Consider the following 12,388-nt stretch of genomic DNA (forward strand, 5'->3'; position numbering starts at 1 on the left):
GCAGAACCAAAAATAATAAAGTTGAAATAAATATGCAAACTTTTACAACTTTAAACAGACTCAGGAAAAAGTAATTTTTACTATGGCAGCTTTTTACTTTTGAAAGACAAAATCAAGTTATTTCAAAGTGAACTTGTATGCAAAGCTGAGAAATTGCAGAATAATGTTTCAGGGTATGGGGAGGTATACTAAAAGGAGTAGAGCTGGTAGCAAATATTTCTCATTGTGGACTGCAGTTCTGTTGAGATAGAAATAATTTTGAGGATACTTCTGTTGATTTTGTCGTGGAGACGAGATTCTGCAGGGAGAAGTATAGGACTGCTGGCAGGTAACTGGTTTAGGTTTTAAGGTTACTTTTCATCATACTGCAATATGGATTTTGAGAAGGCAGAATCTGAGATGAAGTGTTTGGGATATCCTTGAAACACTCCTTCTGTAATTAAAATATGTCAGGTGAATCACAAAATCTTTAGGTTGTAGTCTAAAAATCTGAATTCTCAACGTATGGATTATTGCAATATTTGGTAAAATGGAATCTGTGTCCTGCAGGTTTCGTGTATTTAATAACTAAAAATAACTGAATGATGCACTTGAGTACACTTTTTAGAGAAGAATGGTAAACCTGACTGGAAATCTTCAAAGTCAAACTGCTGCCAAAGCGCCGCTGGTGGGAATGAAATCCAGGTATGTTGAAAGCAGCCGTTGGAGATTGCCTCATCCAGCTAGACCGCGCCTCCGGGGCCCGGGCCGGGGCTCTTTCTTCTCGACCAAGTTACGCCAGCACCCCGGCCCGGGCTGCCGTGCCGCCGGGGGGGCCCTTCCCCTTCCCGCCGGGGCCCCGTCGCCGTCCGGCAGCAGCCGCCCCAAGCTCGGCTCCGCGCCGCTCCGCGCCCGCTCAGCCAATGGGCAGTGCGTGGGGAGTGGCGGGCTGCGATAAAGGCTGCGGGCCGGATGCGGGGCGCAGTTGCGCTGCCGGTGGGGTGAGCGCGGAGCGGTGCGAAGTTGTGCGCGGTCGTGCCAGCAGACATGCTGCGAGTGCGGTGCTTCCGCGGGGGAAGCCGCGGGGCCGAAGCGGCGCATTACATCGGCTCGCGGGTTGGTGCCGCGCAAATCCGCTGCCGGGCGCGGGGCAGGGTGGACAGTGGGGTTGAGGATGCTCTGTTTGGGAAAAGGTCCCGTGTGGCCTCTCCGCGCCGGCGGGTGCAGGAGGAAGGAGGGTGTGCTGGCAGGGGGGAGTGGGCGCGGGGCGGCTGCGGGCTTTGACTGAGGCTGACCTATGCATCCTCCCCGTTCCGGAGCGCAGTGTTCAGTGGCTTCAGTCGCCACCGTAAGTGCTGTGCTTCTAGTGTCATCACCCTTCTAAACTGAATGGATTTTAAATAGCAAATTGTCCCATAAGCATCTAGTAGGCTGTGAATAAATTGGAATGTCTGGAACAGTGTTTCTGTTAATGCTCCAAATAGTGCAGATTGCTTTGGGATTACAGTGTAAGGCAGCTGTGGACTGAACCATTGCTTTTTGCCTTTTTTTAAGGAAAACATAATGTTCACTTTTATTTTAAGCTTGGAAGAGTCTTTACAGGATGGGTGCAGCGATCTTACCAGAGCACCCAGGCAGCTACCGCCTCCCAGAACACCTTTGCTGCTGATGACAAGGCTACTAGCCCTGTGCCTAAGGACTGTCTTGTTTGCTCATACAATGAATGGGACCCACTGGAAGAGGTCATTGTGGGAAGAGCTGAAAATGCTTGTGTCCCACCTTTTTCTGTGGAGGTTAAGGTAAATAACCCAACCTTTAATAGGAAATAATGTGGGCTTTTATCTGTAAATCTGTTTAAGCTTTACAGTGCACACAGTGTGGTGTTTACTCTTAAAGACTCTTTCTTCATTCAAAGTAGTTGTTTACATCTGTGAAACTTTACAGCATACCTCTGTTGTATGTGTGCTGCTTCTTTCCACTTCCAACTGATTTAGCGGCTTTAGCAAGTCAGTAGTAGTGCAGTATGTGCAGTCTGCTCCAGTAATAGAGCCTTGATGCTATCAAAGTATGCACTGTAGTTTTTGAGACAGTAGGGCTGCTGAAGGTTTAATTGGGCTCAAAATTTCGTAGGGTTACTACTTTAAAAAAGTGTAGTTTTCTACTTAGTAGTCTGAAAGGTTGAGTTCCATACCTGCAGACTAGCAGGATGTTGATAATGTTAATTATTCACCACAGCAAATGTTTAAAATATATAGCAGCTACAGGGAGCTGCTTGTTAAAAGAGAATTGTTTCCTTACAGCATACTCTTAAATTTCTTTCTGAAAAGAGTTTTTCTTAAATGCTGCTACAGTTTCTCAGGTGTTCTCAGACAGTTGTTTAAAAGGTGCATTGAGATTATTAAAACTCTTTTCTGTGTCCTGGCCATGGTACTTCTTGAAGTGTCTAAAATGAGTTTTACATGTGCAAACAAAGGGGCTTGAAATCTCAACCCTGAATTGGAATAAAATAGATTTCCCAGTCATATACCCTCCTCCTACTTGTTCAGAAGGTAGGAAACATGAGTGGTGTGATGGTGTTATCTCTTTCTCTGTAGTAAATTTAACGTTATGCCATTGTATTTGTTCAACACGTGTCATTTCTCAGGTTTGGCAAAGAGGGGAGCTGTACCTTTTGTGAGCTGATGAAATTCAAGTATGTCATGGCTGGCTCTGAAAATAAAGCTCTAGCTTTACGCCTTAGGACAAACTTGTCTCATTAGCAGAACAGGCTTCTATAGGAATGCTAGGCACTTCATACGATCTGCATGTGACTTCTGAACAGCTGGAAGGTCTGAGGTGATTGAATTACCCAAGACCTCACTTACAGAAAAGGAACAAATTCCTTCAGGAAGGATGAATGAAGAATTAATTCCTTCAGGAAGGACGCTGGCTGAATGAGCAGGAATCCGGTAGAAGCAAGGCCTGACAACTTGCTCATCTGTTCCTGACCCCTTCTGCTACTATTCCAGAAGGGCTCCATGTGCCCTTGTTCCTCTGTCATGTTAGTGTTAGCAGAGCCCCATCAAAACTGCTGGTTTCATAGTTTATAAATCTGAATTAGGTACTTCCAACAATACACTGAACTGAAGCACCATTGTTTACTTTGATTATGTCTGGATTTTCTTAACCATGAGAACCAATAGCTTATCTTGAATTAGTTTGTAAGAAGACTGTTGCAGGATTTCAGGAGCAGAGGATTTAGGCCTGTAAATGTTGTACTTGCTTTAGTCCAACCCTGATGGGAGAATTTGTATCTCTTACGTTTTCTAGACTTCTGCTGTACCTGAAGTATGGCCCCTTCTAGCCAGCAAGGCATGTTGCCTGTACTTGGGATGGCTTTAGAATCCCCCATGTCACCACTGTGACAGTAGCAAAGTGAAGTTTTAACGAGGTGACTACAAATGTATGCTTTCTGGATGCTCAAGGTTGTTTTCATTTAAAAACATGTTTGCTACTCTTACTAAATAGCAGAGTCTGTAGCGTTTGCTGTGTTTGTACAGGTCTGATGTAATAAGGACCAAATCTTCCATGGCCACTTGGCAATACCAGCCGCTAAATAATAACTGAAGTGTAATGTAGTCTCTTGGGTTTCATCTGTGATTTGATAAATAATGATGTTTTCTGTAAGGCTATGGCTAAGGAGGGGAAAAGACTTCTAGAAATATTGATTACATTATAATAGTATTTCCATCAGTAGAAACAAGTGATATAAGCTACTGTTGCTTCTATATCAAAAAATATGAGGAAATGAAATATCCTGAAAATCCCATCTAAAAGTCCAATTTAACTTGTAAGCGCAAATGAAATGTGTACTTCTCCACACTCCAGAATGGCTTTCCCATCTTTCCTGCTGTTCCTCAAAGGATTTTTTCTCTTGGGTGTCATGCCACATGTACAGTCTGCTGTTGGTACTAAGTCTGCCTGATAGTTCAATGAGCCTGCTTAGCACATACAGCTGAAATTAACTTTGTTATTTACATGTGTATTTGTGCAGGCATCAGCCATTCACAGCTAGTCTTAACACCTGTATTTATATAAGTTTAATGACTGGACACATACACATCATAAAACATCTGAGTGAAACCTTGCCAATAGTGCATATAAATAGTAGTAAAACAAAACATAAAGACAGCAGAGTACTACCAGGATAGGATTCTCAACCACGAATAATCAACCATTTATGTGAAGCACTGATGCTTTTCCTTCTCACACCCCCCACACCTCCCCCCCTTTATTTTAGAACTATCAGCTGGACCTCAAGAATTCTTGGCAACTCTTCAAAATATTGCAGGAATCAAATATAAGGCACACTATGACACGTTAGGATTGTAATGCATGTAAATAATGGAAAGTCAGTGAAAGAAGAATAAGAAACTTTGAACATTAAGAATTGTCTTGCACATCTATTTCACTCTACCAAAATAACTTCGTTGTCACTTACCCGTCCTTTTGTTTTAGGCCAACACATACGAAAAGTATTGGGGATTTTATCAGAAATTTGGAGGCCAGAGCTTCCCCAAAGACCATTTAAAAAAAGCAATTGCTGAAATTGAAGAGATGTGCAATATTTTGAAAAGAGAAGGTGTTATTGTCAAGAGGCCTGATCCAATTGACTGGTCTGTGAAGTATAAAACGCCTGATTTTGAGTCTACAGGTAAATGTTCTTCCCTTGTCGAAGGCCTTGTTTGTTTAGCTCGTGTCTACCACATTTTGGATGTCATCAAGTCTGTGTGTCTTGTTGGAGCAGGGTTATTGCCAGTGCTAGGTGAAGTCAGTGATCGCTTTGTGTAGCTACGACTTGGAAAATCTCCAGGGATGGCGATTCTGCCACCTGGTTTGTTGACCCTTTAGTGCTTTATGGATTTGCTAATGAAAGATATTTTCCTGATGCCTAACCGGAACTTCCCACACCAGCATCTGTTCCTAGATTCCCTTGCAATGTTTTCACTGCCACTACCAAGAAGTGTTCATCTGTCATGTTTAGTGGCCCTGAAAGTGGCTTAGGCTGTTACTGCTTTGTCCCATACTTGCCATGTGAAATAAACTGAGGTCCCTCTACTGCTTTTCCCAGGTCATATTGCTGTACAGCTCCCAAGTATGTTGATAGCCCTTTGTTGGATCCATCTTAAACTATGAAGGTCAAAACTCTAGTTTTCCAGGAGGGTTGAATGTCTCTTTACCTACTGACCACGTTCTTCCTTGTGTAGCACCATATGGCTTTGGTTACTTGCAGTGAGAGTATACTGGTTCACACTTGGCTTTCTGTCAGGTTTAGTCTCCAGGCTCCTTTCATGTCCTATGTCTTCTTATTAGGGAACAGAGGAACAGACACTGTTAATGAAAAGTCTAACAGGACTAATTCCTGCACTAGTTCTGTGTTCCATCAAATTCTTCTGTGCTATTACTTTTTAGAAGGATAGTGTATAGAGAAATGAGGTCCACTTGGAAAACTTGCTACCCATCATCATCTTTTAGTCATCTGAGTAATTCATAAGCATTTGTCTAGTTAATTTCCATGAACCAAGTATGAAGTGGAGGCTTGCAGATTGGGGATGGCTTTTATCTAGCCATGAACTTGTTGTGAGTGAGGCTTTGTAGCAAAAGTTGCAAATATTTTGAACAAAAAAAATTACTTGGAAAACCTACTGAAGAATGTAAGGGCCTCAAATTATGCAGTGGTTTCCCTACTTTGCTACAGATGCTTTTTGCCATTCTCTTGGATAGAGGTAATAGTGAAAAGGAGGGTGACATGTGAATAAGCTGAAAGAGCTGAAGGGAGCATATTTGTCTCAAATACTGATGGCCATTGTTCTTTCAGGTATGTATGCTGCCATGCCAAGAGACATCCTGTTGGTGGTGGGAAATGAAATCATTGAAGCACCTATGGCTTGGCGTGCTCGGTTCTTTGAGTATAGAGCATATAGACGAATAATCAAAGATTATTTCAACCAGGGTGCCAAGTGGACAACTGCCCCCAAACCCACAATGGCAGATGAGCTCTATGATCAGGTATTGCTCTCATTTTGCTTCAGAAGTTCAGTTCTGGTTATATAGCATTTTGTTGACAGTTTTCATCTACTATCTAGGTTTCACAAGGTAGAGTGGGACGGACACACACAAAACATATCTGGAAATGTGGGTTTTCTAGAGTATGCACATAGTCTGTAGCCTTTCCAGCTGAAACTGAGTGTGTGCAATTCAGGAATAAGAAACAGGAAGTTGTGTCCATTGAATTCAAGTCTGCTTTGAATTGTTTTGATAACTGGCTGTAACTTAGCACTACTAAGGAGGAAGGAATGCTATAAAGACATCACAAAGAGTACTTTAAAGAATTGAGATTTCCTGAGAATGTCCATGTGTCCTAAGTGCATTAGAAAATGGGAAAGAATATATTTTTTTGTCACAGAAAAAACCCTCATAATCTTTGTTCTGTATGTTATTAGACTTGTGAAAGTTACGTAAAAGGAGTAGTGGAGGATCTAAACAGGATCTTTACCTTCCAAATATTTAATTAAGTATTTCCTTAATTTTTTGCTATTGTCATAACTTTGACTCGAACAATTTTGGTAGTTTCCTAGAGTCCCCCAAATGCATTAGGACCTTGGTAAGAGCATCCATAATAAGTGAATTAAAAATGTTTGTGGAATGATTATAACTTTCTGGGGACAGTGACATTTTACCAATGATGTGAAGAAGTCCATTGAGTTACCTTAATCTGTCAGTATTAGAAAACTTCCAGAGCCTGTTCTAAAGCATGGAAACTACTTATCCAATAGTTTTTGTTTGTACTGGTTTTTTATACCTCATTTGTTCTTAATTGAATTGTTTCACTCTAAAATCTATTTAAATTCCTGAAGATCTCCCTTCTGGTTTGATGTAGTGCTCCATTCTACAATGTGGGAAAAGGAGGGAAATATTTTCTTGGGAAATAGCTTGCATACCAGTATTTCTGCCACTGTGCAGTGATTTCTTAGAATGATGCTTCCACTCCACTGGCAATAAATACTTTTGACCCAGAACCCAGAGTATCATAGAGACAGTAGCTCTGAAGAGAGTTAACTTCTTGGTGTAACTCTTTATCACCTGTTCTTGAATGTACTTAAAACTTTTTACTTAAACTTCCACATTTATGCTTTTTTTATTATTATTATTGTTGTTTTATTCTAGTAATAAGTAACCAAACCACACCAATGGAACATTCTAGCTATCAATATAAACATACTTTCTTGGTTTCAAAATACTTTTCAGGAGCAAATAGTTTGAAAACATTCCCTTACCAACTCCAGCCTAAAGCTGCTATTCCTTTTTCTGTAACCAGGATTATCCAATCCACTCTGTTGAAGACAGGCATAAACTTGCTGCTCAGGGAAAGTTTGTAACTACTGAATTTGAGCCATGTTTTGATGCTGCTGATTTCATTAGAGCTGGGAGAGATATCTTTGTACAAAGGAGCCAGGTAAACAGAGCTTTCTTCCGACAGTTTTGCTATCTGAGTGATCGATACTTGTGCTTAGGTCTTTTTGGATTCCTGAACAGCATTAAAATAAGAATTTTGACAGAAGTTGCTATCTGTAGAATGTCTGGTAGACAGGACTGCTTTACAGATAAACAGCTAAAGGCACAACCTTTTTGACTTAAAATATTAATTTAAATAAAACTTAAACTAAGCTTGGATACAGTCTTTCTAGCCCAGTGCAACTTACTTTGTCCTGTTTTCAGGTTACAAATTACATGGGCATTGAATGGATGAGGCGACATCTTGCACCAGACTATAGGGTGCATGTAATCTCCTTTAAGGATCCTAACCCTATGCACATTGATGCCACTTTTAATATCATTGGACCTGGCCTTGTGCTTTCTAACCCAGACCGTCCCTGCCATCAGGTAAGGGTGTAGCAGAATGGAAAGTGTTTTGTTTTAAAAAATGACTCAACTGGATTAGGTCCCTGATGCGTAATGGCTCAACCGCACATCTATTTTGTATGCACTTGAATAATATTTAATTATTGAATTTAAACAGCACTCAGTTGTTCAGGAACTTAGAGAGGTATTTGCATCTTGACTTTAGAACTTTCTCAGCACTGTAGTGACGGTTGTTTTCCCACAGTTTCCTGCTGTTTCAGAGGGGCGGGTGAAAGGGGGGAAACTGTTCTTTAAAATCGTGTCAGGCCAGGCTGGTTATTGAGTTTTTGGAATCGGAGCTCCACCTCGTGGTAACACTTGAGCTCTTCCAAGTATGCGCATAATGAAGTTAAAAATTCTCCTCAGTCAAATTACCCTCCTCTTATTCTTAATTTAATTGTGCAATTCTTAGGGACACAAATGAGTCCATACAATGACTTTATTTTCTTCCCTTTGTTAAATAAATGACATTTTCTTATGAAACGTGATGCAAATATAATTTTATGTGGTGTTTCTTGTGTGTTTGTTTCTGCAACTGGCAATGTAATTCATAATGGCTTTTACAGTCATCTGGGAAGAAATAATAGAAAAAATAAAGAATTTAGTATTTTTGGGCTGTTACTAATATCTTTGCTTCACAAGCTCCAAACTGCATGTGTTACCTTTTGTCTTTAACATATCTTAGTATAAAGAGCATAGAGAAAACCAGCAGAAAATGCTAGTGGTATGCAAAGTTTGAAAAGGCTTTAAAAAATGCTTGTATGAAAACTTGTATGAGGTTTGTAGATGGAGCTTGAATGAGGGCAAGAGTAGTGAAGGACAGAGGGAAAGGGATGTCATATATATTGAAGTAGCCTGAGAAAATGTGACATAGGTTGGAGGACATTATATGATACTTTAAGACTCTAATTAAATTGCTTTTTCAGATTGAGCTCTTCAAGAAAGCAGGCTGGACTGTGATTCAACCCCCAGTGCCACTCATCCCAGATGGTATGTTCACTCTGTCTTTTCTAACAATTCCAACAGTATTCTTAAGATAATATGAGGCAACATTGGTACAGTAGAAGGTTCATTCTCATGTGTTTAGATCACCCATTGTGGATGTCTTCTAAATGGCTCTCCATGAATGTCCTAATGCTGGATGAGAAACGTGTGATGGTGGATGCCAATGAGACATCAATTCAGAAGATGTTTGAAAATCTGGGTATGTCCTAACATATTTCAACATCTATTAAACCAAAATTATTGTGATACCAGCTGTGTGCATCAGGATGAACAAAGGTTTTGCTTAAAGTAGTCAAAGCATCTAGCACTGGAAAAAGTACTCAAAGAATTGGATTAACAAGTAAGAATCATTCAGTGATATCTCTCCTGAATACTTCGTCATAGGAATACGTGCTTTTTATATCTTGTGTCCCTGCAGCTTGCAGCAAATAAAGGTATGAGTAGCAATTAAAGTTACTGCTAACATGCTTTTGAATGAGCTTTTTTAATGTAAAACAGTTCGATGGTCAAGATCTGTCTTGGAGAGGCTGAGTGATGTTTAGCTGGCTGGCTGTCCCTCATTGCCAAAATGCATCAGTTTTTTCTAGTTTCAAACTCAACGCACTTCAAACTGTCAAATTAAGACAATTTAGCCCATGTATTTCTGCTCATTTATGGAGAATTTCAGTTCTGTGAGATGTAACCTCATGATAGGGTGAAATTCCTTTAGATATGTGGGGGTAGGAGAATAGTAATTGAATATAAAATCTGAAAGTCTTATGCACTGTTCACTGCAAACACAGATAATAAACACTTAAACTGAACTCATGCATTTAATCCAACTACTTCCACAATGCTGGGAGGGAAAGATGTAGGTAGATCTACAAAATCTACAGTTGTGGCTTATAGTTGGTTAGTAGGAAGGTGGCCAGGTTGCTTGGTGCTACTACTGCTTGCCAGCTGACTGTTGCTGCTGGATAAGTACATGGTGATGTGAAACTTGACAGGATAGAAAGAAGACTGGTGGGTAGATGCAAAGTCAAGAGAAGTGAGGGAATCATTGTGTTATAGAGTAAAAGATAATACTCCCCAGTAGCAGAAGACTCCTTTAAAGGGACAAAAATGATGGGAAGGAGAGAATGATCCCAAGGTGGAAGATAGCAGCTGTGAACCTAGAAGAAGGGTTGGTGCCATGGATGCGAGTGCGCTTACTGAAGCTTCGCTCAAATCTGAGATGATGGCAGGTGAGAACTATGCAATCTAATGCTTTCATCTGTTTTTAAAGACCAGCAACCATTAGTGAATCCCTTAGCTTTCCAGTCTTAGGTTAATATTCTGCATGACCAAGGAGCTGAGGATTTATAAATGCTTGAAAGTATTTAAAAATGAGGCTATTGACGCTAATCATGACATATCTTTCATGCTTGAACATCACATTTTGCATCAGTTGTAGATAAATTTCTTTAGTCAGTAAGTTTCTAGGACTGAAATGGGTCTATTCGGGATAAAACTACTGCTGACCTATATAATGGATTCCACTGAGCTGCTCCTTAGCTCTTGAAAGTACCAAGAAGCAAAAAGGCAAGCTTCATAACAGAGAAGTCTTCTGATCCTAGTCCATCTGGCAGAACTTCATGTAAGCTGAGCCACAGCTGAAATATCAGAGTAAAAAGAAGTGGGAGGAAGCTTAACCGAGGTAGTAAGTACAACAGACTCTTCCCCCTTTCATGGAAAAAAGGATTCAGAGCTCTGTATTTTGAATGCTGCTTTTCTTGAAAGGCACTTGAAAGAGCACGTTCAGTGTGTGAACCATAAATGCTCAAGCAGGTTAAAGTAAGTGTGCGTTGTTCATACATTGTAGCAGAATTTCAGCTAATTCTTCACATACTTCAAAACCTGAATTTGTCTTTTTATTACTGGCACATTGTAACACCTCAAACACTGGCTGTTCTCCATGTGCTGTTATTCCTGAGGGTATCACTGGAATAAACAAGCCAGCCATGTTCCTAGCTTGTTCTCTGCCTTGAATTTGGGAGAATAAATTCTTAAGAAAGGAGTAGGAAATACTTTCAGTACTTGCATCTAGCCGTATGATCTGCTGAAGCATTGTCTAATGTTCTGATCAAAGCTTACCACGTGCATTTGAGATTTTAACTTTAAAGTATGTGACGTATGTTTCTTGCAGGCATTTCTACAATTAAAGTGAATATCCGCCATGCCAATTCCCTGGGAGGTGGTTTCCATTGCTGGACGTGTGATATCCGCCGTCGTGGTACCCTGCAGTCTTATTTTGACTAGTTAGGAGCCACATTAGTAGCAATGGTTCAGCTTCTAAAATAAGCATAGGAAATGAGCAAGTTAATTTCACTTTTGTTAAAACAACTGCATGAGCTTTAGTGCTTGATCCAGTGGTCTGGTAAATGATTTATTCTTACATACTCTTTACTTTCAGCAGTATAACTGAAGCTACTTCCATCAGTACAGGTTGTCTGGCTCCCTTTTTGAAAGACATCCTTCATCTTTTCACATTGGCCTTGAATGTAGAAACTCGACAAGATAGCTAAAAGGTCTTGCTAGAATAGCTTGGCCACTAATTTTGGACATCTACCTCTGTCTAGTTACTCTATCAAATAGGCAGCTTGAAATGTTAAAACTTGAATGATCTTTTTTATTTGTTTTAATCAGTCGAATATATTTGTGTGTAATGAAGTTAAAATAGATGCAACTGTACAGATCTCTTATGGAACCAAGTAATTTTACAATGTTTTTCATGTTAAGCCATATAGCTATTTACAGAGAATTTCCAGTATGAAGTAACTTTTAAGATCTGTTCACTTGCCATGTCCTCCTACATTTTCTTCTGATGCATGTCATGCATTGAATAGTTTTTTATATTGCTTTTTGTATTGGTGAAATTGGTTTTTATTTAACTTTTAGGTGTAGAAATGACAGCTAATATTCTGCTTGTATAGGTTTCACCCTGCATTGTTTACATAACTTAAAAAAGCACAAACTAAAAAAACCCACCAGCAACACCCCTGTAACCCTAAACCTCTGAGGACTTACAATCCCTTCGTCCTTCAACTGTAGCAGATACAGGAAGATGTATCAAACATGCCAGATGCTGGGAAGGAATTTGAGTATTGATTACTGAATATGTACTTTTTATGCTAATAAAGGGTTTTTTTGCATTCCCAACTTGTTGCCCTTCTGAAAATGAGTAAGCATAAAATGCCTGGCTGTGTACATGTGTGTAGAATACAGATGGAAATAAAGCTTTTACATGGATTTAATTTTTTTCTGTAAGACATATAACATCTTATGTATGGCTGAAAGCCTTACATATAGCCTTGTACTGTATTGTTCCTATAGTATGTTTCCACTTCTGTTTTATACAGATACGTGACTGGTAGGGGAAAGTAACGCTAACAGATATTTCTTGCCAGAGTGTGGAGGAATCTGCTAAGTCATACAGTGCACAACA

General features: G+C 40.0%; 1 protein-coding gene across 2 annotated transcripts; it reads left to right on the forward strand.

Moving 5' to 3' along the window:
- The first annotated feature begins 938 nt into the window (after positions 1 to 938).
- On the forward strand, positions 939 to 12,102 carry GATM (glycine amidinotransferase). 2 transcript variants are annotated; one of them, XR_009966796.1, is made up of 10 exons: positions 939 to 1,095; positions 1,563 to 1,778; positions 4,477 to 4,672; positions 5,837 to 6,027; positions 7,337 to 7,474; positions 7,738 to 7,902; positions 8,847 to 8,910; positions 9,008 to 9,124; positions 9,976 to 10,148; positions 11,090 to 12,102. XR_009966796.1 is itself a non-coding variant. In XM_062629422.1 (9 exons), exons 1-9 carry the CDS (start codon positions 1,027 to 1,029, stop codon positions 11,200 to 11,202), a joined length of 1,269 nt encoding a protein of 422 aa, XP_062485406.1. In that variant the 5' UTR covers positions 939 to 1,026; the 3' UTR covers positions 11,203 to 12,102. The 2 variants fall into 2 exon arrangements, 1 of the variants encoding a protein (XP_062485406.1); XM_062629422.1 differs by lacking the exon at positions 9,976 to 10,148.
- The last annotated feature ends 286 nt before the right edge of the window (positions 12,103 to 12,388 follow it).

The sequence above is a fragment of the Pezoporus occidentalis genome, unplaced genomic scaffold (assembly GCF_034315485.1).
Source record: "Pezoporus occidentalis ecotype Australia unplaced genomic scaffold, CSIRO_AGI_Poc_V1 ctg11, whole genome shotgun sequence".
NCBI classification, from domain to species: Eukaryota; Metazoa; Chordata; class Aves; order Psittaciformes; family Psittacidae; genus Pezoporus; species Pezoporus occidentalis.

Excerpts from the sequence above, each read along its gene's own strand:
- GATM (XM_062629422.1), top strand. The coding sequence starts at position 1,027 with ATGCTGCGAGTGCGGTGCTTCCGCGGGGGAAGCCGCGGGGCCGAAGCG. Across the intron at positions 4,673-5,836 it reads GCCTGATTTTGAGTCTACAG|GTATGTATGCTGCCATGCCA; the intron begins GTAAATGTTCTT and ends TTGTTCTTTCAG. Across the intron at positions 8,911-9,007 it reads AGTGCCACTCATCCCAGATG|ATCACCCATTGTGGATGTCT; the intron begins GTATGTTCACTC and ends TCATGTGTTTAG.